Source organism: Gopherus evgoodei, chromosome 20 (genome assembly GCF_007399415.2).
Source record: "Gopherus evgoodei ecotype Sinaloan lineage chromosome 20, rGopEvg1_v1.p, whole genome shotgun sequence".
Classification (NCBI taxonomy): Eukaryota; Metazoa; Chordata; order Testudines; family Testudinidae; genus Gopherus; species Gopherus evgoodei.
In genome coordinates this window covers 5,941,865-5,965,803 of record NC_044341.1, presented here as the reverse complement: position 1 = coordinate 5,965,803, position 23,939 = coordinate 5,941,865, and the positions used below count along the sequence as shown (strand labels likewise).

Genomic DNA, 23,939 nt, shown 5'->3' with positions numbered 1-23,939 from the left:
GGGTTTACAGGGGCCAGTTGTGTGTGCACATAGGTGTGTGTACTAATGGGATTGCAAGGGCCTGGTGTGTGTGTGTGTGTGTGTGTACATGTGTGGGTGTGATGGAGTAGGGACTGTCTGTGTGGGGAGTGGGAGAGCAGGGGAGGACTTTAGGGGATGGACGATGCCAGAGCCTGTAACCTGAGCTAGGTAAGGGAGGGGAAAGGTCAACACCTTTGCCCGGGAAGGGGACAAAGGAAGGGAGTGGCAGGAGGGAAGCAGTTTGAGTTTGGGCTTGGGGCTGTGTGGGCGGAATTCAGGGTATCCTAGCTAGGATCCAAGCACCCTGAAAGCCCAAAAGGACTCGGTGGAGGGGTCCTGACTGTGCCTGCAAGCTCTGCTGTAACCGGTGTTCCTGTTGTCCAATAAACCTTCTGTTTTACTGGCTGGCTGAGAGTCACTGTGGGTCCCAGGAAGAGGGGTGCAGGGCCGGACTCCCCACTCTCCGTGACAACTGGTGGCAGCGGCGGGACATACTGCACCCCGTGGACGGCGCTTCCTGCAGTAAGTGACTGGGGAGCAGTAAAACGAAGGGGTGATTAACCCCTGGGAGTGTGTGCCCAGTAAGAAGGACTTTGCAGTAACAGGGTCCCCCGGGGGATTGCAGCAAGCGGTCCAAGGGTGGAGGAGTCTGCAGCTCGACCCTGGCAGAGAGGTGGTGACCTCACGAAGGGCTGGTGCACTAGGGGTCCCCCTGGAAACCGTGGGGAGCGGCGAGCGCCCCGGCCTGTGAGTGGCCAGCAGGAAGATGTATGCCAAGCGGCGCAAGTGTGACCTGGTGGAGCTGTGCAAGCAGAGGGGGTTGCGCCCGGGGAGGCTCAGCAAGGACCAGCTGATTGCCCAGCTGGAGCAGGGAGACCGCATGAATGAACGGAGCCCTGTCTCTGAGGGAAGCAGCCGAGCAGATGCAGCTCAGGCACCAGTGTCTGTCCCCGCTGGGAGCGGTCAGCTGGCGGACGAGGGCTTCCCGAGACCCCCCCTTCCTAGGCGTAGGGGAAGGGCGGGAAGGAGCCCAGTGTATACCGAGGGCACCGTGACACCCCCGGCCAGCAGGGGATCCGCCCGGCGAAGCTCACCCCCCAGCAGGGGATCCTCCCGGCAACGCTCGGCATCCGTGGAGTGGAGGCGGCTGGAATATGAAAGGGAGCTAAAATGGGAGGAGCTCGAGTTAAAGAGGCAAGAGCTGGAGGAGAAGGCGAAACAGCGTGAACATGAGGAGAACCAGCGTAAACATGAGCGGGAGGAGAAGGAGAAACAGCGTAAACATGAGCTGGACCTGGCCCGGCTGAGGAGCAGTGAGGCCCCGGCTGCGGTAAGTGAGGCGGGGCCCAAGCCTACAAAGAGCTTTGATAAGCACTTGCTGCCCCGGCGTAAGGAGGGGGAGGACATAGATACCTTCCTGACGGCCTTTGAGAATGCCTGCGAGCTGCACAGGGTTGACCCTGCAGACAGGATCGCAGTTCTCACCCCCTTACTGGACTCCACAGCCGTGGAGGTGTACAGCCGACTGAAAGGGGCGGAGGCAGGGGACTACGAACTGTTCAAACAGGCCCTGCTCCGCGAGTTTGGGCTGACTCCTGAGATGTACCGAAAAAAGTTCAGGAGCCAGCGTAAAACCCGTGAGGTCACATACCTACAACTGGTCAACCGGGCGCAGGGGTATGCCCGCAAGTGGACAGCTGGGGCCCAAACTAAAGAGGACCTGCTTGACCTATTCATACTGGAGCACCTGTACGAGCAGTGCCCGTCCGACCTGAGGCTGTGGTTGATGGACCAGAAGCCGGAGAACCCACAGCACGCAGGCCAGCTGGCTGACCAATTTGTGGACAGTCGGGCAGGGGATGGCAGGAAGGAGTCTCGAAGGAGCAGGCCTGCCTCAACGCAGAGAGAGAGTCATCCTGGGACCTCCCAAAGGGGGCCTATGGAGAACCCCCCCAAAAGGGGAACATCCAGCGGCAGGTCCCTCCGACCCACTCAAGGGGACCCACGAGATATGGGCTGCTATCGCTGTGGCCAACGAGGTCACATACGGGCCCAGTGCCCCAAGCTCAGGGACAGACCAAGCAGACCCAACCCACAGAGGGTGGACTGGGTAAAAACCCAATTGGAGGAGGGGCTACATTCCCAGGAAAGGGGGGTTGGCAACATACCACCTGTGGATGCTCCAGGCTCCGGGTTTTTGGTTTACCGGGTGGGCGCAGGGCTGCCCCTCCGGAAAAAGTGCATTGTTTCCCTGGAAGTGGATGGGAGGAAGGTCACTGGGTACTGGGACACAGGCGCAGAGGTGACGCTGGCCCGGCCCGAGGTGGTGGCCTCAGATCGGATGGTGCCCGACACCTACCTGACCCTGATGGGCGTGGGCGGGACCCCATTCAAGGTACCCGTGGCAAGGGTACACCTGAAATGGGGGGCCAAGGAGGGCCCCAAGGATGTGGGGGTACACCAATATTTGCCCACTGACGTGTTAATGGGAGGGGACCTTGAGGACTGGCCTAGTAACACCCAGAGTGCCCTGGTCGTGACTCGTAGTCAGAGTCGGCAAATGGCACTGCTCCCCGACAACGGGGAAGGTACTCGACCTGAGGTGCAGGACCCTAACTCAGGGAACGGGGAACGCCCAGGGGCACGGTGCAGAGAGGCTGCGGCCTCAGACCCAGCCAGCAAGAGAGAGCCAGTCCCCATTCCTGTCCCAGCTGCTGAGTTCCAGGCCGAGTTACAGAAAGATCCCTCCTTGCGGAAGCACCGGGACCGGGCTGACCTTAGTGCGGTACAGACCATGAGGAGAGGTTGCAAGGAGAGGTTCCTGTGGGAGAAGGGGTTCCTGTACCAAGAATGGGCTCCCCCAGGGGAAGTAGAGTCATGGGGGATCAGAAGGCAGCTGGTGGTTCCCCAGAAGTTCCGTCGCAAGCTGTTGTACCTGGCTCATGACATCCCTCTCGCAGGGCACCAGGGAATCCGGCGCACCAGGCAGAGGCTGCTACAGAACTTTTACTGGCCTGGGGTCTTTACCCATGTCCGACAGTACTGCCAATCCTGTGACCCCTGCCAGAGGGTGGGGAAGGCCCGGGACAAGGGAAAAGCGGCATTGAGGCCTTTACCCATCATAGAAGAACCTTTCCAGAAGGTGGCCATGGACATAGTGGGACCCCTCAGCAAGACGACCCGGTCAGGGAAGAAATACATCCTGGTGGTGGTGGATTTTGCCACTCGCTACCCCGAGGCGGTGGCCTTGTCCTCTATTGAAGCAGACACAGTGGCAGATGCGCTGCTGACAATTTTCAGCCGGGTGGGGTTCCCCAAGGAGGTCTTAACGGACCAGGGGTCCAACTTCATGTCGGCCCTGCTCCGGTCCTTATGGCAGAAATGTGGGGTCCAGCACAACTGGGCCTCAGCGTATCACCCCCAGTCCAACGGGCTGGTAGAAAGGTTCAACGGGACGCTGAAGATGATGCTAAAAACATTTATGAACCAGCATCCGCAAGATTGGGACAAGTACTTACCTCACCTGCTGTTTGCGTACAGGGAGGTGCCCCAGGAATCTACCGGGTTTTCACCTTTCGAACTGTTGTATGAAAGGCGGGTGAGGGGGCCCCTAGACCTGATGAGGGACGAATGGGAGGGGAAGGCCGCTCCCGAGGGAGAGTCAGTGGTGGAGTATGTCCTGACCTTCCGGGAAAGACTGGCCGAGCTCATGGGCCTGGCCAGGGAAAATCTGGCCCGAGCCCAGAGGAGGCAGAAGGTCTGGTATGACCGCACAGCACGAGCCCGTGCCTTCGCCACCGGGAATCAGGTGATGGTTCTTATCCCCGTGAGGAGAAACAAACTCCAGGCTGCCTGGGAAGGGCCCTTCAAGGTTATCAAGCAACTGAATGAGGTAAACTATGTGGTGGAGCTGTCAAACCGGGCACATCACCGTCGGGTGTACCATGTGAACATGATGAAACCATACTATAACAGGGGGAATGTGGTGTTGGCCGTGTGTGGACATTGGGAGGGGCAGGGAGATGACCCCTTAGTAGATCTATTCCCTGGGACAAAGGCTGGTTCCTCCCTGGAGGCAATTCCCCTCTCTGATCAACTGACCCCGGGCCAGCACGCTGAGATCAGGGGGGTGCTGCATCTGTACCGACAGCTGTTTTCCAACCAGCCTGGACGCACTAATTTGACTGTCCACCGGGTGGAGACCGGGTCACATCCCCCTATAAAATGCTCCCCTTTTCGGGTCACTGGGAAAACTGCCCAGGATCTTGAAAGAGAGGTCAGGGACATGCTGGCTTTGGGGGTAATCCAGCCGTCTTCCAGCCCTTGGGCCTCGCCAGTGGTGCTAGTCCCCAAAAAGGACGGGTCAATCCGGTTCTGTGTGGACTATCGAAAGCTCAATGCCATCACCGTATCTGATGCCTACCCTATGCCCAGGCCTGACGAGCTCCTAGACAAGCTGGGAGGTGCTCGGTACCTCACCACTATGGATCTTACCAAAGGCTACTGGCAAGTGCCGCTGGACGCAAATGCCAGGCTGAAATCGGCCTTTATCACCCCTCTGGGGCTCTATGAGTTTCTGACCCTGCCCTTCGGCCTCAAGGAAGCGCCGGCCACCTTCCAGCGCCTGGTGGATCAGCTACTGAGGGGGATGGAGAGTTTTGCCGTGGCGTATATTGACGACATCTGCGTCTTCAGCCAGACCTGGGAGGACCACATATCCCAGGTTAAACAAGTCCTAGACCGACTCCAAAAGGCTGGGTTAACAGTAAAGGCGGAGAAGTGCAAGGTGGGGATGGCTGAAGTATCTTACCTGGGCCATCGGGTGGGGAGCGGCTGCCTAAAGCCGGAACCAGCCAAGGTGGAGGTGATCAGAGACTGGCCTGCTCCCCAAACCAAAAAGCAGGTCCAGGCCTTTATTGGGATGGCGGGGTACTATCGAAGGTTCGTGCCCCACTTTAGTGCCATAGCCGGCCCCATCACTGAACTGTGCAAAAAGGGGAAGTCAAACAAGGTGATTTGGACTGAGCAGTGCCAGGAGGCTTTCCGGGCGCTGAAGGAGGCTCTGGTTAGTGGCCCAGTTCTGGCAAACCCAGATTTTGACAAACCCTTTATGGTGTTCACTGATGCCTCAGACACGGGACTGGGGGCAGTGTTAATGCAGGAGGATGAAAAGGGGGAGAGACACCCCATCGTGTACCTGAGTAAGAAGCTGCTACCCCGGGAACAAAGCTACGCGGCCATCGAGAAGGAATGCCTGGCCATGGTGTGGGCCCTTAAGAAGCTAGAGCCATATCTCTTTGGGCGACACTTCACCGTGTACACCGACCACTCTCCCCTGACCTGGCTGCACCAGATGAAAGGAGCCAACGCCAAGCTCCTGAGGTGGAGCCTGCTCCTGCAGGACTATGACATGGACGTGGTCCATGTGAAGGGAAGTGCCAACCTGACAGCGGATGCGTTGTCCCGGAGAGGGGACCCTGAACTTCCCCAGGTCACTGGGCAGAGTGACCCCGCTCAGTTCAGTCTCGAAGGGGGGAGAGATGTGATGGAGTAGGGACTGTCTGTGTGGGGAGTGGGAGAGCAGGGGAGGACTTTAGGGGATGGACGATGCCAGAGCCTGTAACCTGAGCTAGGTAAGGGAGGGGAAAGGTCAACACCTTTGCCCGGGAAGGGGACAAAGGAAGGGAGTGGCAGGAGGGAAGCAGTTTGAGTTTGGGCTTGGGGCTGTGTGGGCGGAATTCAGGGTATCCTAGCTAGGATCCAAGCACCCTGAAAGCCCAAAAGGACTCGGTGGAGGGGTCCTGACTGTGCCTGCAAGCTCTGCTGTAACCGGTGTTCCTGTTGTCCAATAAACCTTCTGTTTTACTGGCTGGCTGAGAGTCACTGTGGGTCCCAGGAAGAGGGGTGCAGGGCCGGACTCCCCACACTCCGTGACAGTGGGTTTGCAGGGGCCTGTTGTGTATGCACGTAGGTGTGTGTATGTACACATGTGGGTTTGCAGGGGTCTGTTGCGTGTGTATGTAGGGGTGTGTACATATATGAGCAGAGCTTTACAGGCACCTGTCTCACCTCAGCTGCTGCTTCTCTGTGCAGGGAATTCCAGGTGACAGAGGGAACACTGGGCCTGCAGGACTGAAAGGAGAGAAGGTGAGATCCTGGAAGCCCTTGCTCCAGAAGGAGAAGGGCTGGGGTGGCCAGGGATGCTCCCCCATCCAGTGGTCACCCCTAGAGCTGTGCCCTTGTTGAGCCTCTTATGGAAACTCCTTTCCGGCAGCTCTTCTGAGGTGAGAGGGTGTCTCCTGAGAGTCCCCTCTCTCATCCGAGCGCCCCCCCCCACCGCTCCTCCGTGATGGTGCATCGCCAGCACAGATGTTGCAGCCACTTGATGTAACTCAAAACCCCCGCAGCTGGTGCGTGAGACTGGCGCCTTGGCCAGAACATAAAGCCGGGCTGGCCTGGCTCACCTTCCCCACCAGCAAAACCTGGGGCCAGGGCCCCATCTCCACCTGTGCACAGTGTGTGTGACCCGTGGTGAGAGTGGGCAGCTCTGCTTGGGTGGCCAGGCGCCCGCCGCCCAGGCGTGGACAGACCCATTTTGTATAAGGCGGGGTGGGATCTCCAGCACTTTCTGGGGTGACAGCAGTGGAGCTAGGATGAAATCCCTCTGTCCTGTGAGCTCCGTGGCGCTCCAAGCCAGCTGATACCTCCTGGACTCCCTCCAGCCACAGAGCAAGGCCCACAGGGACGAGTGTCCCCCACAACTCCTTAGCTGCAGGGCTGAGCGAGGAGCTCCGGTTCCAGGCGCTGCTCCGGAGGCAGCCACTTACCACGGTGGCTCTTGCGAGCTGTGGGCACTGGGAAGCGGCCTGAGACCTCTAAACTCGTCTCGCTGAAGAGCCATTGCATGAGAACTGCCTCTGCTCCCTGCTGATCTGGGCCCGAAGCAGCGTTCCCCTCTGGACTGATGGGTGCCGGGTGCCGCGCTCCGTCCCCCTTCCCCAGGGGCTGTACAAGGACCTACAGGGCTGAAATGGCCCATACGGAGTTTGCTAAAGTCTCCACGGTCAATAAGGAGCCTGGGGACTCAGGGAGGTTGCACTGGGCCCAGCCCCCACCCGGCTCTGACCCTGGTGCCTGTCCCTCGCAGGGAGAGCCTTGTGGCCAGTGCCTTGCTCCTCCAGAGGCGCTCGAAGGGGAGGTGATCGGGGTGTCCGTGCCTGGTGCTCCGGGGGAGAAGGGTGAGCCAGGCCTGCCTGGCATTGGGGCGCCTGGCAGAGCGGTGAGTCAGTGGGGCATATGGGGGGCAGGGAGGGCAGGGAAGAGGTGAAGGTAAGAGAGAGGAGGAGGGATAGGAAAGGGGGGCATGGCGTGCAGGGAGGGGATTGTAATGCTGCCTGATGTGCCAGGGGCCTGTGAGGGGCACTGAAGGTGCAGAATGAACCAGCAATGAAATGGTTAATCCAAACTGGCAGGCCCTGCCGAGTGCCAGCATCTGTCCACCTGGCCTTTTGCTCCTTCCGCTGGTGCTCAGGGGGCAGGGGCTGGGTGTGGGGCTGGGGGTTGTGGGCATATTCCCTGATTCCCTCCTGGTATGCATCCTCGGGGCCTCTCTGTTAAGGGGTGCCGTCATTGCCCTGGGAATGTGGGGGGGCTCTGGGGGGGAGCTGGCTCCATTCCTTCCCTTCTGATTGGCTTGTTTCTTCCTCCCTTGTGTGTTTTGTTCCCCCAGGGCAAACCTGGGGAGCCTGGACTGAAAGGACAGAAGGTGAGAGGGAGGGGAAGGGTGTCGCTGAACAGCTGCCTGCCCCTCCTGCTTCCTGTGGTCACTAGCTGTGGGAATCTCCCAGCCCTGCCCCCAAAGCATGGGGGCTTCCCTTTGCATGGGCTGGGCTGAGCGCCCAGCTCTTGGGGAATCGGAGTCACTGGGGCTGCTGGGTCCGGCCAATGAGCACTGTCGCCCTGTCCCAACTCATCACATGAGTGGTGCTGCCAGGCCGTTAGCACTCACTCTGATGCTGGCACCCAGCTCTCCAAGGAGAGTGGGGCAGAGACCCCGGGGAGGCAGGGAGCCAGGATTCCTGTGATCCTCTGGGTCACATCCTGTTTGTCTGCTCTCCTGTCCAGGGCGATGCAGGAAATCCAGGGGACCCTGGCACACCGGGCTCAGTGGGGCTGCCAGGGCTTTCAGGTGACCCTGGCGTCAGGGGTCCGACAGGGCCCAAAGGTGAAAAGGTGAGTGCCCCCCTCCCACAAAGCTAGCTCTGCTGATCGGTGCAGCCAGAGCCCAGGTCGCTAAGGGTCTAACCTGGGATTAAGCTATGGGTGAGTACTGGCCCCCACTATCAAAAGACACCCACCCCCCTACACCCTCTGCCCAATTTGTGCCTTCTTGGGAGCTGGCACTGCCCTGTGGAGCCAGTGTCTCTTCTCCTGGCGGTGTCTGTTGTGAGCTGGTCAAGTAGCCCTCTGTTCTGGGGCACCCCCAAGCAAGGAGACCCTCCCATGCTGTTAGCTTTCCTGTTCCCATGTTCCTACCCCCACCACACACATACACATTCCTCGTGTCCTTTCCATAAAGGGGAATCTTCATCTTTGCAAGTCGTCCACTGTGCAGAACAAACAGCTGGTCGCGGTCCTCCCCCCAGCCACGTGCCTCCCTAGCACAGTGGCTCTCAGCCATTGCCAGGGGTGCTGCGTGCCACACTCTAGTGGCCCCTGGCAGTGCTGCCCCTGTGCCTCTATCCCAGTTAGCAAGGCATGTGCTTTCTGAAGCCAAGGGTGGCAAGTTCAAATCTCCCTCTGGCTGAACCTGGATGGGACTCTCTGGGGTGAGGAGGGGCTGTCTGTGCCTCCACCTCCCTCGGTCCCCAGCTGCCGCACTGGTCTCCGTTTCCTGTGTACTGACCCAGGCCCCCTTCTCCATCCCCCTTGCACAGGGAGATGCCTGCGACGCCTGCCCCACTCTCCAGGGAGAGTTCTCGGATGTGGTTGGGGTGCCAGGAAAACCCGGCGCCAAAGGGGACCGTGGCCTGCCGGGCATTGGACAGCCTGGGAAACCCGTGAGTGCTCCCTGCACCGGCGAGATCCCTGATCAAAGAGATGTCCGCTGCCTGCTGAACACCTAAGCTAACGTTTCTGTGGGGGGGGGTGTTTTTTAGGGTAAACCTGGACTCCCTGGGATTCAGGGGCCCCCCGGTCTGAAGGGGCTGCAGGTGAGTGTGGGCAGAAGCGGGGTTTGTCATATGGGGATTGCCAAAAGCTGGGGCTGTTCCATCCACCGGTGTCTGTTGTCTTTCTAGGGTGAGCCAGGCCCCCCCGGGATCGGCGCCCAGGGTCCGCAGGTGAGTCTCAGCACAAGCTGGTACCCCAGGGTCTGCTCCATCAGCACCATCCCCCAAGGAGCAGCGTGTCGCCACCCCCTCCCCCAAAGCCCCTGCTATCTCCAGCCCTGCCTTTCACCTCGTCTCTGGCACTGCCCGGTGGTGCCACTGCTTCCACGACACCTCCCATCCTGGCTCCTGCAGCCTCCCTGAGTCCCGGGGCTCTGGCACCCCCCGAGCGAGCGTGGCTGCCCACTTCCCATGGCCCAGCAGAGCTCGGCTGGTATTACTTTCCTCGGACAGTGCCAGGGTCTCCCCGTGCATGGCAGGATCCGCTTCTAATCTGCCTACTTGGTTCGAAACCAACCACCTCGCTGCGGCTCACGCTGGCCGGGCTCCTCTGTGTCTGTCTCCTCCTGGAGTGCTCTGCGCAGGCAGCGCAGGTCCCTGCTCGCCTGCCCCCTGTGGGCACAAGACGCTTCTCTGCAGCCCCCACCCTTGCAGAAGAGCCTCATCCCGTCCCAGGCGTTTGCTGGGAAGGTTGCCTGGAGCTCTGGGTCTCCCCCTGCTTCTGCTGCTGCGCCACATCATTGAACCTGGGGAAGCATTTAGGGGCGAGGTGGGCAGAGGAGATGCCAACACAGCTGAGGCCAATGGCCCGAATCAGGGATAACCCTGAGTGGAAAGACAAGAGTTGAAAGTCAAGTATCAGGTTCGGTTTGATCGCTGCCCTGCAAAGGGAGCAGGGAGGGTGGCATCTTGCCATCCCCCCCATTTTCTGATGGAAACCCCCACTGGCGCCTCTATCTTCGTGCTGGAACCAACTCCTAGAGTGAGACTCAACCAATTCTCCCTGTCTTTTAGGGGGAGCCCGGGGAGACAGGCCTGCCCGGTTCTACTGTGAGTATGCCTTCATTCCTCCCCTTCCAACGTGCTGACAAGAGAAATAGGCCCCTGCCCGTCCCTCCATGGGTGGGGGGCACAGAAGGTGCAGACTTCTCCTCCATCAAGTATCCCTTTCAAAGGACCAGCCTCCCTTGCAAAGGGAGAGGAGTCCAGGGCCGGTTGGGTGCCTGGGAAGGGGATTTGTTACGTGCAGCATAAACCATATTGTGCAGACACGTAAAAATATGACCAAAACTGAGAGTTTTGCTGCCGTTTCAGGTCCCTGGAGTGGCCCCGTATATCCTGCCTGGCATATCATATAATTGAGAGATGCTTTGTCACCACTGAGCATTTATACGTCCTGAAAAGGGGCCAATTTCCCAGTATCACCCATATATTATCTAACCTTCTCCCTGCTGTGCTGGGGCCCGCGTGCCAATGAGTGGTGAGGCTCTGCAGTGTCGCACAACATCGGTACGCAGTGTTACGCCATGCAGGGTTCCACAAGACCAGACACAGCCCTGCACTGCATAGTGTCACACCGAGCTGTGTTACCTGTTGTTGGATAGGATGTTGTCGCCAAGGTTACACAACATTACTCTGTGTAACATCACAACGCTGCTACAGGTTACACTGTGCGGCATGGGCAGTGGTGTGGAAGCATGGCACGGTGCTGTGTTACTCTGCAAGCCACTCCACCACACAATGCCAGTCTGGACCACTCGTGCGATGCACAATAGCGTCTCCCAGCATTATGCTGCACCGGTGCACATGGTGCCACACAACTCGCTACACAACGTGATGTTCTCAGAGTCATGCTCGCTTGGAGACATGCTGGGTCACTGGAGGAAGCCGGAGCTGTGGCCCAGCCATTCCAGGAACATGCTGCCCCTCAAGAGGGGAGGGGGCCTGAGGGTCCCATGTGCTGGGCCAAGTCCTGAGCTCTTCCCTCAGCCCCCACTGACATCTGCATGAGGAAGCTTAAACTCACCCTGCTTGGGCCATTAGCAAGGTTTGAACCAGGCCCCTTCACATCTAACAGCATGAGCCTCTCCTGCATGAGGTAAGAACTGAGGTTGGGCCACGTAGGAGGTTAACGAGTCTACGGCTGCTGCCAGCTAACGGGCTCGCCTGAGCTGATGCCCTTGGGAGCCCATGTCACATGGAATTCCAGTGGGAGATGGCAGCTGAACTCCTTTAGTTGTCTTTGCAAATACCTGTTAGCGGGCAGCAGTAGTAGACTCCTTAACCTATGACACGGACCAGCCACTAGAGGCAGCCAGTGATTCTCCTCCTAAAGCAGGTGGCGTCAGGCGCTCTGGAGGAAAAGCAAAGGGAGTTGCTGATTGTCGTCTTTCGCCCCCCAGGGACACTCTGGACCTCGAGGGCCGGTAGGCGCCGTGGGAGAGAAAGGTGCCAAGGTGAGAGCCCCTGGCCTGGCACTGAGCCCTCCCCTAGCACCTGTGGGTGACTGCGGGATTTGTTCTACAATCTGGCAGTGACAGATCCCCGGCCAGGAGCTGTTGTCTGTTGGGCAGGGTGACGGGACTCCAGCCTGTTCCCTGCCTGTGGAGCCCATCCTGCTGGCACGCTGCCTGACGGTGATCTGGCCCCCAGCCAGCCCTGCTCCGGCTGTTAACCATGCAGGCTGCAGCCGTTAGCACTGATATCCTCCACGTGTGGCTGCTGAATGGCACCGGGCAAAGCCACGAGGCAGGGGGCTCCAGCGAGTGGCCAGACGCAATGGTGTAGCTGGGGTTTAGCATGCAGGATAAGCCAGGAGTTGGCCGGGGATCCTGCCAGACGGCTGCAGGGCTGCTGGAGTCCAGCTCCCGGCCCTGTTGGGAACGGGATGGGGTGAGTTTCGGGGCTGGGGCTGTGTCCCTATTATTTGCCCCCTGCTGCCCTCAGCCTGAGGGCCCTGATACTGCAGCTCTGCTGCAGCCCCGTGCCTCGTGGAGGGCTTTTGTGTACACATCAGGGGGGATGTCACGCTCCGTACCTGGAGTGACTGCAGTGGCTGGCTGCAGCCTGCCTAGTACCAGCAGGGGATGTGTGTGCTGGCTACCTCCAGTCCGAGGAGCCGCCGGCTAGGCTGGGCATTGGGCTCACGCAGCTCCTAATCAGCAGCTGCTCCTGCTTTTCCAGCCCTTGCCACCCCCCCACCAGCTCTGCCAAGGCTCTGCAGTCCAGCCCTGCTGGGCTAGCCCTGGGCCTGCGCAGGACACAGGACATTGTGCATCTCACTGGCTAGTGCTGGCCAGTCATCATTGCCCTGTAGGGCCAGCCATGCTGCCTGTGGATTCCCCCAGGGTCGGGGGCACTTGGGAACACAATGATCTCAGAGCAAGGGAATGAGGCTTCTTCCCAGCAGGGAGCCCATGTGGATGGAAGTGGGCGGGCAACAGTCACACAGAAGCAGGGGGACAATCTGCCTCCTACTGGGGTGAAAGCATCCCCTGGGAAGCACCTGGCACAATGCGTCCCCCAGAGCTCTGGGCATGGCACGCTCAGACCTTGGGATCCAGCCCTGGCATCTTGCGGCACCGTGGGCCATTTCCGGCAGTGAGGGGTGTTGCTGGTGGCTGTCTGGGCCAGCTTGTGCCTTTATGGCCCCATGCTCTGTTCCAAGAATGGCCTCTCCTCTCACCATGGGCCGGAAGGTTTAACGGCTGCACCTGGTGTTGAGTCAGCTGCAGCGGCTGGGTGCTTCCCCTGCAGTGGAGACTTCCCTGGAGATGCTGGGAAAGGGGAGGGGACTTTGTGGCTTAGTGGTCAAAGCCAGGAGACCCCGGGGAGCTGAGCCACAGTCCCATGAGGACTCCATCCCATCCCTGCAGTAGGGGTAGATTCCCCCCAACCCTGGGGCCGGGCCAGGTGTGACTTTTTTTTTTCCTGCAGGGATCCCCTGGCCTTAAAGGGGCGGAGGGTCCTCCCGGACCTCCAGGGATGAGCATCACTGGGCCACCGGTAAGTACCCCGTACCAGCCACAGCGCTGGACCCCGTTAGCTCTGTGGCTTCAGGGATGTTACAGTGGCTTCCTGGGGATGCCAGGACCTCACCCTCCTCAGCGTGTTACCCGGAGCAATCACCCCCATGTGCACAGCCCCCCGCCTAGGCCCTGCTGCTGGGCTGCTAGCCAGCGAGCCTCAGATGTTGTGGTGCCTGTGGACCCCAGAGTCTGGCTGCTTGGGTGGAGGATGGGAGAGGAAAGGGAACAGCCCATCATAATCCTCTCCAGGTCCCTAGTTCAGTGCGGGGCTTAGATCCTCCCGCTGGACTGTGCTACCGCCCGAGGCCTCTCAGTGCCAGGTGAGAAGAGACCAGACCTGGCTGTAAGCATTAGAAAGAGGATCCACTCTTGGGGCTGCTGGACTCACACAGATGCCGTGGTTATCCCTGGGTCTCCAGACCAACTGGCCCAGCCTGAGCTGGCTGGTGTCACGGTCCGGGATCTCCCTAAGTCCTAGCCTGGGTGGAAGAGTCACAGCTGGGGCGGCTACTGACCCTACAACAGGGCCCAGGCACATGCAGTCACTGCAATGCCAGGATACTGGCAGGATCAATGCCACTCATAGTTCTGTACCTAGTTATGAACCCTCAGTGCCTTGTATTAACCAGAATGCATCTGCTAGTCAGAGCAGGGGTGGGCGAGGCAGGACTCCTGGGTTCTGTTCCCTGATCTGTTGGGCAATTCTGGGAAGGTGGCCAAGTTGCTCCGTGCCTCGGTTTCCCCATCTGTAAAGCCAGAGTGATGCTTCGCCTGCCTCACATCTCTGCTGTTTGCTCTCTCCCTAGGGCCGCGAAGGGCAGCGGGGAATGCCAGGAGTGCCTGGATCCAACGGGCTGACGGTACGTAAGATGCAGCCCTGCGTCTGTTGGAGGGTGTTCTCGAAACCACCAGGCTAGAATCGGGCTGCGCCGGGTGTTCGATCCCTTGAGACCAGGCAGTGCAGCAGCAACAGCAGACTGACTGTGCTCCCGCTCCCCCGCTGACAGGCCTCACCCCACGCGACCTTCCCTGGCGACACTGCCACACGGCATTCCCCAGGCACCGGAGATGTCGTGGCGCAACGGTGCCGCCCCGGAACGTCGGGCCTGGTGACGCTGCTAGAGCCGCCGGGCCAGCTCCTGGGCCGGCGCGAGTGGGCCAGACTCCGCTGGCCGTGATGGAGACACGCCGATTCACACCGGCCGAGGATCTGGCCTGTTGGGAAGGGCTGCGTCTTTGACAGTGTTTTGCGCTTTGATGCAGGCGGCCTCCATGTCGGGAGAGGCGGGAGCAAGCTCCTCCCCTCGCCCTGAGGGCTCCCTGTCCCTGATTCGACCCCGGTGACAGAGAAGTGGACGGATACCTTGTTAAACGAGGTAATGGCATTAGCCCATTCTCTCTCCATGTCACCTCCATCACCTTGGTGTCCATCACCCTCACCCATCACTTCGCCCGCAGCCCACTGGGGCCTTATTTGCTGAAAGAGAAGGATTTTTTGATGGGGGGAGGGATGGGTCCATCCCTGCATTTCCCCGCTGGACCAGCTCTCCTCCCCGGGAACTGGTGCTCTGGCAATCCTGCTCCACTACCGGTTCGGTGCCTCAGTTTCCCATCTCTGCAGAGGGGAGAACACCACTCCCTACCTCACGGGGCCGTTGTGAGGGTAAAGATGGTAAAGTTGGTGAGGTGCTCAGATGCTGCGCTTGGGGGGCCAGATAAGGACCTAAGCCCTGTAGAAAGAAGATTGGTCCGGAGAACCACTCATCAGCAAACCCTGCCCTCCAGGGGGAAGTAACAAAAGAGGGGTCCCCAGGAAAGCTCACCCCTGCTCCAGGCATCTCTGGACTTCACTGGGAACTGATCCAGCATTGCCTTGGGAGCTGTGAAAGGGACATCGTCAATGTAGTCTTGTTAGGCCCCCAAAATCTAGATTTAAGTAGAAGGGGGAGAAAAATAACCTTTGGGTATGAATAGAAATGTTCATTCATTTGGTGAAACCAGGTATTTTCCCTCTTGTTTTACCCTCCTCCCCCGCCCAGAGCGGAACCAGTAAGGGAAACTGACCAGGAGAAAGTGAGGCAGACGCTCTAGTTTTGCTGCTTAGCCATTAGCCATGTGGCCATTGAGGGGGCAGGGGACATGGGTCTGGGAGGCAGGGGGACCGGGGTTCTGTTCTTCACTGGTCCACGGGAACCTTTCCATTGATGTCCGTGAGCTTCGGCTCAGGCCCAGGGTATGGGATCATTGCCTCCCTGCCTATAGGATGGGGATCGTCACTGTCCCTTGTAAAGCAGGTTGAGATACTTGGCTGGTAGGTGCCCTAGAAAGGTTGAAGCTCAGACGGAGACAAGCTGGAAGTAGTGCTGAGGGGACATGAAGGTTAGAGGCTTTTCCTCCGAGCCCTCTCTGGCGTGGGTAGTAACAGAAGTGGAATTTTCTGGAGATGATTCCTCTCTTGGCTGTGGTCCTTTCAGCTATTGAAGTCCAACAGCCGTTGCGCGCATTCCCTCCAGCTGTCTGGGTTCTGCTCCGAGCCGGGGGAGTTCTCCATTGTGAGTAATCTAGGAGATGAATGGAGCCCTTTCTCTGGCTGGAAGCAGAGCTGGACTGGAACAAAGGCTATTCCCAGTTGTTAAAGAAACAACAAAGAGTCCAGTGGCACCCTAAAGACTAACAGATTTATTTGGGCATAAGCCTTCGTGGGTAAAAACCCACTTCTTCAGATGCATTCCCAGTTGGTTCCTTTGTCTCATGCCACCTGTTCACGGCGGGTTAGTGCTGGTGTGTGAATGGTCGCCTAAGCCACATGCTATTGTTTCTGATTGGAGGACTGGACGTTTTGGAACAGGAGACAGGCCAATAGCAGATGCTTTTGTGAATTTGGGTATTTGTGCAAAGAGCAGGTGTTCCCCAGTCGCTCACACCAACACAGACTTGTTTGCACAATGGTTGGTGAACAGTGGATGTAGGGGCACAAGCATGGCAGAAGTGAACAGCTGTTCCCAGGCTGAAAGGGCGAATGCAGACCCTGCCCTGCACTTCTCCGGTTCTGGTTCCGGGACCCAGACAGAACCTGCAACACAATCTCTTGCTCTTGACCCATTTGACGTTGGCCTCTAACACATTTCTCTCGGCTTCTTCCCTGCAGGGAGAGAAGGGGGCACGGGGTGAGAAGGTGAGCTGGTTTCCTCTGCATCCCTGATTGCCGGCTGGGCCCGTCACCTCCCTTGGCGCTGAGCATGTGCCCGCAGCCCATGGCGAGGCTGCAGCCGATTGGCACCTGCGTCCCTGCCTGCAGTGTCCACTCGCTGCTGTGTACTTGGTGTTGCAGCCAAGCCACGGATGAGGGGTTCCTCCTGCCCCTGGCACTCTTCCCCTTGCTCTGCAGAGTAGGGCTGTCCCCTCCCTGCCATGCCGACGATGCAGAGACCAAGCAGTAAGGTGTCACTGCACACCGGGGCCTACAGCCCTGGCCCTTGTGACTCAACCAGGGGGCTCCCTGAACTGACCGCCCTGCTTTCCGCTGGCCCCCAGTCAGGGGGCTCCCAGCTCTGACCACCCTGCTTCCTGCCGGCCCCCAGTCAGGGGGCTCCCAGCTCTGACCAACCTGCCCCCCTCTGGCCCCCCACCATGGGGCTCCCAGCTCTGACCGCCATGCCCCCCCCAGCCCCCAGCCAGGGGGCTCCCAGTGCTGATTGTTCTTGTGTTTTCAGGGGGACCCCGGCGAATGCACCTGCCAGCCTGGCCCCCGCGTGGACCCCAACTACTCAGGGATGCCGGTAAGCCCTGAGTCTGCCTATTCCTGGCCTCCTTCTCCAGCTGGGTGATGGTCTAGGGCAGGCCACCTGCCCCCACATCCTGCGCTGCCCTCCCCCGCCGCCCAGCTGCTTTCCTGCCTCGGTGGCTGGGCAGGTGGAGCTGTGACACATGCGCCCTGGGCTCTGCTTCGCCTTCGCTAAACGCTCTCCCCTTCTCTTGGACTCGCAGGGAGCCCCAGGACTATGGATCGGGACATCCTGGCAGCCTCAGCCTGGCCCGCAGGTGTGTGCGCTTTCCTCTCTGTCCGCACGGCAGCCTGGGTCCCCCTGCGCCTACTCCCAGCCACTCACCCAGCACCGTCCTAATGGCCCCTCTCTCTGTTTGCTTTGGGATGTTGCAGGGTCCGCCAGGTGTCCCAGGCCCGCCGGGCCCCCCAGGAGCTCCGGGGAGACAGGTGAGTGAGGGAGAAGAGAATGAGGTGGGCTCTCTATTGCAGGACATGGCTGGGGGCAAGTTGAGGCCCCGATCCTGCTCCATTGGGGGCCGATGATGAAGCTTGAGTTGCCTGCGGCAGGAGCAGGCCTGGCCATGTGTGCGTGTGCATGATCTCCAGTCACCCCCAGACTCTTGGGGAGCCCAGCTGCTCTGATCAGGGCATGAGCAGCCAGCAGGGCATCCCATAACCCTCCCGCCAGCCCCTTTGGGCTATTTCTAACCCCCTCGTATCTCTGCGGGACCCCTGCCTTGGCGGGCACCAGAGAACACTGATGGCCCCTGCCCACCCCGAGGCTCATTAGCCAATCTGGCCAAGCGCTCTCCAGTTAGAGCTGCTCGCCGCGCCTTTATGGGACGTTTCATTGTCAGTGGTTAAAAGTAATGCCCATGTGCTGGGCTGATCGCTGGCCGGCCCGGCTGAGGCAACCCAGAGAGGCCCAAGATAACCTCCACCCAACTCAGAGGGGAGCTGAGTCCCTGTAGCCATCCTGCGACTGGTATTTCACAGCCTCCCAGCCTCAGGGAGACCTTGCCCTCTTCCGTGCAAACGTCTTCAGCCTTAAAGAGACTATTCCCTGTCCCTTGGACTGGAGCTGTGATCGACGAGGGATCCCCAGCCGTTCATGTAGCACCGTTGTCTTGCCTAAACGTCTGTGTTGGTGCTGCCGGCATGAATCCAGCTCAGAGAACAGCATCTTCGTGCAGTTCTGCGGCCTACCCAGCGTGTGTGTGGGGCGGCGGGGGGGACACCAAACAATTTTGTGGATCCCACAAAAAAAGAGTATTATTTCTTGACCGTGAAATTATATATTTAAAAACTAACCCCAGTGCTGCAGCTTTCAGTCCCTACTCAGGCACCAATCCTGCTACAGTCAGTGACGGTTTTGCCTCAGCAGGGCCCTGAGGCTTCAGTGATGGGCACTTTAGAACTGTGTGTAATAATAAAGCCCTACAGTATTTGCCCCAGAATGATTAGTTTCTGAAAAACTCCCCCCTCCACAGTGAATCCTGGGCGGGGAGTTAGGAGACCTGGGTTCTATTCCCGGCCCTGCTGCTGGGCCACATCACTTTCGCTTGTCTGTGCCTCGGTTTCCCCATCTGTAAAAACAAGGAGAATGACACCGCCCTTCCTGGGTAAAGCTCTTTGAGAGCTACAGATGCACAGAGCTGAGTGTTAGTGGTGTCCGATCAGAGCACCTTTAAGGCAGAACCAAGTTTGGGCCCCAGGACCTTCCAAGAGCAGCGCTAGGTGGAGAGGAAAGAAGAGTGCGAGTGCGAGAGTGGGAGAAGGCAGCAGGGTGTCAGGAGAAGGCCGTGCAGAAGGATTTGAATATTCAAGCTCTCTCCTTGGCTTTAGGGCATCCCAGGACACAATGGTTTGCCAGGACTGCCTGGGCCAGCAGGAGATGTGGTAGGTATAGGAGCTGATGTGTCCGTGTCTCCGTCTGCCCCAGGTGTGTGCTTAGCGCTCTTCTGCCGGTAGCTCTTGCCGAGTTATTTCCCAAGCGCCTAAGTCCTCCCAGGCAAAGCACATGTTAACGTACAGCCTGTTACCCATCATGCTTTTCATTGCTTTGGCGGTCGCCCTGAGCAAGATGAGCCTCCGGCGATAAGGACCGTTTCCCAGAGGGCTGCCCTCTCTTTCTGTGTGTGTCTTTGCAGGGGCCGCTCGCTGTCGTAGCGGAGAGGAACATCGAGGTGCTCAAAGTAAGTGCGCCAAGGATCAGAGGCAGCTGTAGCCGGAGGCGGCACATCTGGACCTGAGCCAGCCTCTGGCTCACAGGGGCTAGGCAGCAGGTTACTCTGGGTGGGCGGATCCTCCTCCTGTAGCATCTGGCACTGGGCCCTGTCAGAGCCCGAGGGAGCCTGCTCTGGTCCAGAGACTGCATCCGCTCAGAAGGAGGCTGTTGTAGCCACATGGGCTGGCCACTAGAGGATGACACAATCCCATCTTCATAAACTCCATGGGGTGGGGCTGTTGTATTGCTCTGCCGGTGCAGCACCTAGCTTCGTGGGGATCCAATCTCCGGCTGGGCCCTGTCAGTCCCGTCGTGATGCAAACAATAGTCAATGCACTCAGCCAGCTGGCCACTGGGCAGATCCCACCTCGTGCCTTCCCTGCTCTTCCCCTCTCTCGCTAGAATATCTGCGGGGATTGTGCCCAGGTGCAGACTGGCTCCCACACGCCCAGCGGAGTCAAAGGGGAGAAGGGCGACCAGGGTATGCCCGGTGCCCCCGGCATAGACAACTGCGCACGGGTGAGTACCCAACCACCATCTCCTGCAGCGGGTACTTGGCAATTGGGACTCAAACACAGGGGAATCTCCATGCCTCAATGGTAGCCAGGTCCCGGAGTGCATTACACCCCCGAGCACTCTCATGTTCACTGGCACAACGGCCCCACCCTGTGGATGCACAGCTCCGCACAGCCAGGGGCACGGCCCCGTGCACGCGTGTGCACATGCATCTCCTGTCCACACTGGCACGTATGTTCTTAAGCTCCCCCTTGCACAGATAAACATCAGTCCAATGCAGGGACATGCCCGGGTGCATAATCCCCACCTGCACCCAGTAGCCCCTTGCCTACCCCCGGCCTTGTGCAGCTCCTGATTCATGCCCCCTTGCACACCCCATTCTCCCTGGTACTGCCCATTGTGCCACCAGTGCAACATGGGCACGAAATCCAAATGGTGCTCACTGATGCCGACCCGTGGCTCGCTTGGCACTAGATCGGTGGGGGCACAAAGTCTCTGAAGGAGTGTGGCTGTTGGGGGTTGGGGTTACCCTGCACTGTGGAAACTGGGTCTGTGCTGTATGGGCCCAATCCTCCAAGGTGTCTCCCCAGTACCTAGCAGGGTCCCCCTCTAGGTGATCAGAAGATGCTGATCCCTTTTCTCCATGCCTCCACTGGGGACACTGCCAGCCTCACAGCGCCTCTTCCCCAAGCGAGGCAGGAACGTGGAGCAAACCCCAGCAGGAATAAACTGTCTGTGTCTCTTCCTCTTTCAGTGCTTCGCTCAGTTCCCCAGAGCGGAGGAGCCCCGGGTGAGTAGAGACCTGCGAACTCGGAGCTGGTCATGGGATGGGTGAGGGGGCCTGGGGAGAAGACTCTGCTCTGTTTCCTGGTGACCCGAGAACCCCGCCAGATGAATCCACACCTTGGCTGTCTAATGACAGGGCATTGGGACTGGCGGGGGCGCAGCATGGGGGACTCGCCTGCCCAGAGCACATGACGGGCAGCCACATTACTCGGACGGCGGTTCCCTGAGCACGACGAGGCTCCGGGACAGTTTTACAGCCCGCCAGGGCAGACAGGGTTTTCAAGGGGCCAACCTCCACTCTCTGCCTGTGACGGCCAGGAACACGTTGGCTTGGTTCAGCTGGGCGGCCTGCTGAGTTTCATGGCCTGGGAAGGAGGGGATTGATCAGAAGCATCTCCTGAAATGGATTTCATATTCCCCCCCAGGGTGACCAAGCAGAAAGTGACGGTGACTGTGCTGGAGGGCCTGGGCTGCCAGGGATGCCCGGCTTACCTGGAGAGAGGGGGGATCAGGTATGTCCAGCATTAGGGTCGGCTCCACCAGATGGCGGGTTTCCAACTCTCCGGCTTTGGCCCCCTGAGAGTTTCAGTTCATGGGTGACGTTTCTAGCAATTGATTGAGATTTCCGTCCCCACAGCATGGCCCTTAGATACCCTCCCCCACCAGCATCACCTTCTTCCCGCCCCTCACCGCATCCCCCCAGGGAGAGCCTGGGGCACAGGGCAAAAACCCCCAGGCCAGAGCCAGCGCCAGGCCACTGAACTCCAGGTCCTGGAGGTGAACTCTGCTGTTCCCGATCAGTGGGAACCCGGCTCCGTTCTCTCTCTCCCTTTGCTCTGTTCTGTATTTCCCGTCTCTCGTGACAGCAGTCGCTGGGGTTTCCACCTGCTCGTTATGTGAATTTGTGATGGGGATTGAACTGGGAAGCTCCTGACCTACAAGCATGAGCTGGCGGCTGTAGCAGACTCACAATCTCTGTGGCTCAGGCACAGAAGGGAGCTGTAATACACGCTCCTCTTTGGGCTCTGTCTTGACCTCACACACCCATTGCAATGGCCAGACATGATGCTCTGCTTTACGGCTCCTGTATCAAGCATCTAACTCTGTGCCGGTCTCTTTGCAGGGCCCACCAGGGACGAGAGGATCTCCAGGACCCCCTGGACCGACTGTGAGTAACCCTTGCAAAGAGCATACTCTGTAGACTTGGGGTTCTCCTGCTCTTTGTATGTAGGGCAGGGTGCTGCCCCTTCCTAGCCCCGTCCTGCTCTGTATGGGACAGCTGTGTGCTGTGAGCACTCTCCAGAGAAGAGTTATCTGTCGCTCCCTGTGTTGGGGCAGTGGGCCCTGGGATGACAGATCGCTGCACGTTGGGGACTCGCTACAGCTCTGTGGCCCCTCCAAAAATCCCAGGCTGAAATCCTAACCCCACTGCAGTCAATGGCCAAATTCCCACTGACTTCAGCAAGCCTGGATTTCCCTCCGAGAGCCTGGGCTGGGAATGGCTGAGCGTGGTAGGAGTGGCCATGCGTTCTGCCAACCCAGCGGCGAATCCCAGGCCAGCCCTGAAGCCACGGTGAGAGGTGGAGGGGGGTAAGTGCTTCTGGACAGAGCTGCCTTCTCTAGATGGGGGCGAAGTTACCATTGACAGTGAAGGATGGGTGAGTCTCCAGAGCTGTTTCGGAAACCAGAAGAGGAGAGATCCCGCTCAGAACAAGAGTCTGAAACAAGCCGGTGTCGGAAAACCCAGCCCCTTGGCTTCTCTGCTGAGGGTCCCGTCCCCACCAGCCGCAGGTCCAGCCCTGTCAGCCTCCTGAATGTGATTTCCAAGGTGTGATCTCACTGTTTCTTCCCTTAGGGCCCTCCAGGTTTTCCTGGAACGCCTGGCGCACCCGGATTGCCTGTAAGAATCCAGCACTGCACGTGCTCTGTGCGGTCCTTTGTTGCTGATGCTTGTTTGGCTTTGTTCCCCTCCATTCCTCTCCTCCAGGTTCTGCGCCTGATCACCCAGATAGGCCCCATGCACAGCGGTACCCCGAGTCAGAGACTTCTCCAGGCCCCGGGAGGAAGAGCCTCATTTTGGTTAATCTCCTGCCCTGTCTCCTCTGCATCCCTCCTGTCCTCATCTCTCCTTTCCTTGCCACTCATCTCCCTCTCAGTGGGCCTGATTCTCCTCCCATTTACATGGGAGTAAATCAGAAGTAACTCCATTGAACTCAATGGAGCCAGCTTCTCAGTCAGTGGGCCCAGGCAACTGGCTTGGGACTTGGGAGCCCTGCGTTCATTTCCTGGCTCTGACCCAGACCCACTGGGTGACCTTGGAATCTCTCTGGACCTCAGTTCCCCATCTGTAAAATGGGTGTGATTCTTCCTTTCTCCTCCCCTTTGGCTGCTTCAGTTGTGAGCTCCTTGGGGCTGGGACTGTCTCTCGCTGTGTGTCTGTGCAGCACCCGGCACAGTGGGGCCTTTGATCTCTGCTGGGGCTTGAAGCTGCTTCTGCAATCCACGTGAAAACCTCGTGTCACTCCAATGGAGCTGCTCTGACCCAGGGCTTATCCACACAGAGATGGTGCGCGGCAAGCGGAACCTGCTGCCACACACTAGACATTCTGGTCCAGGGCCCCATTGTGTTAAAGTCAGACTCAGTCGAGAAAAAAACTGAATCGATTCCACTTCGTTTCCCCTTTCTCTTCATTCACTCTCTCGTCTCCTCTTCCTCCTGCCTCAGCGCCCGGCTGAGCGCACAGAATCTCTCTCAGCAAAGCCCCAATCCTGCACTCAAAACGAATGGATCCTCCTGTGCCCCACTCCCCAAACCCCTGCTGACTCTCAGTTGCCAGGCCTGGGAGATGGCGCCTGAACTGTGGTTTTTCTCACAGGACTCATCCCCCCGCAGCCCCCATTCATGTCCTAATCTCATATCTGGCATCTTCCACTAATGTCACAGTAACCCCACGGTCTGTCTGTGTGATTGCTACACAGTGTTCACGTCCTCACCGGTGTGTCCTATGAAACAGCATCACTCTCCACCACGTAGGTGCCATGTAACCGAAACTAACCCCCATCCTAGTCGCTCCTTGTTGCTATGCCGATCCCCGCCCAGGTTCACCTGGAAACTGTAGGGACCAGGGGTGGGGCCTCCTTAGCCCCTCCCACTCCATAGCTTCACCTGTCAGTCATGCCTTGGAACGCCCAGTGAGAACTCGTGTGTTTCTCGTCTGTTTCCCGCGCGCTGGGGGTGGTGCAGCCCGTCCTGTGTGCACGCTCGTGTGCTTCACCTGGGGGCGCGGCAGGAGGGGAAAGGCGACTGGGAGCCCTTGGGTGTGAACAAGGTCCCAGGAAACGGGCAGCTGTAACTTCTGCTCATGGGCTACCAGCAGCGATGAGCCATCTGTGGGGCACGTGTCCAGCCTAGTGCCCCTGCTAGC

The 23,939-nt window shown here is 59.0% G+C and overlaps 1 protein-coding gene across 1 annotated transcript in view; it reads left to right on the top strand.

The window, feature by feature from the left end:
- Positions 1–23,939, top strand: part of COL16A1 (collagen type XVI alpha 1 chain) — a 91,157-nt gene that overhangs the window by 49,027 nt on the left and 18,191 nt on the right. Inside the window, 22 exon segments of the mRNA XM_030538695.1 lie at positions 6,115–6,168; positions 7,169–7,300; positions 7,751–7,786; positions 8,146–8,253; positions 8,958–9,080; positions 9,180–9,233; positions 9,321–9,362; positions 10,206–10,241; positions 11,594–11,647; positions 13,128–13,196; positions 14,026–14,079; positions 16,368–16,394; positions 16,933–16,998; positions 17,207–17,260; positions 17,379–17,432; positions 18,831–18,884; positions 19,136–19,180; positions 19,615–19,731; positions 20,483–20,518; positions 20,940–21,026; positions 21,638–21,682; positions 22,370–22,414. Coding sequence (XP_030394555.1) covers positions 6,115–6,168; positions 7,169–7,300; positions 7,751–7,786; positions 8,146–8,253; positions 8,958–9,080; positions 9,180–9,233; positions 9,321–9,362; positions 10,206–10,241; positions 11,594–11,647; positions 13,128–13,196; positions 14,026–14,079; positions 16,368–16,394; positions 16,933–16,998; positions 17,207–17,260; positions 17,379–17,432; positions 18,831–18,884; positions 19,136–19,180; positions 19,615–19,731; positions 20,483–20,518; positions 20,940–21,026; positions 21,638–21,682; positions 22,370–22,414 — 1,392 coding nt within the window.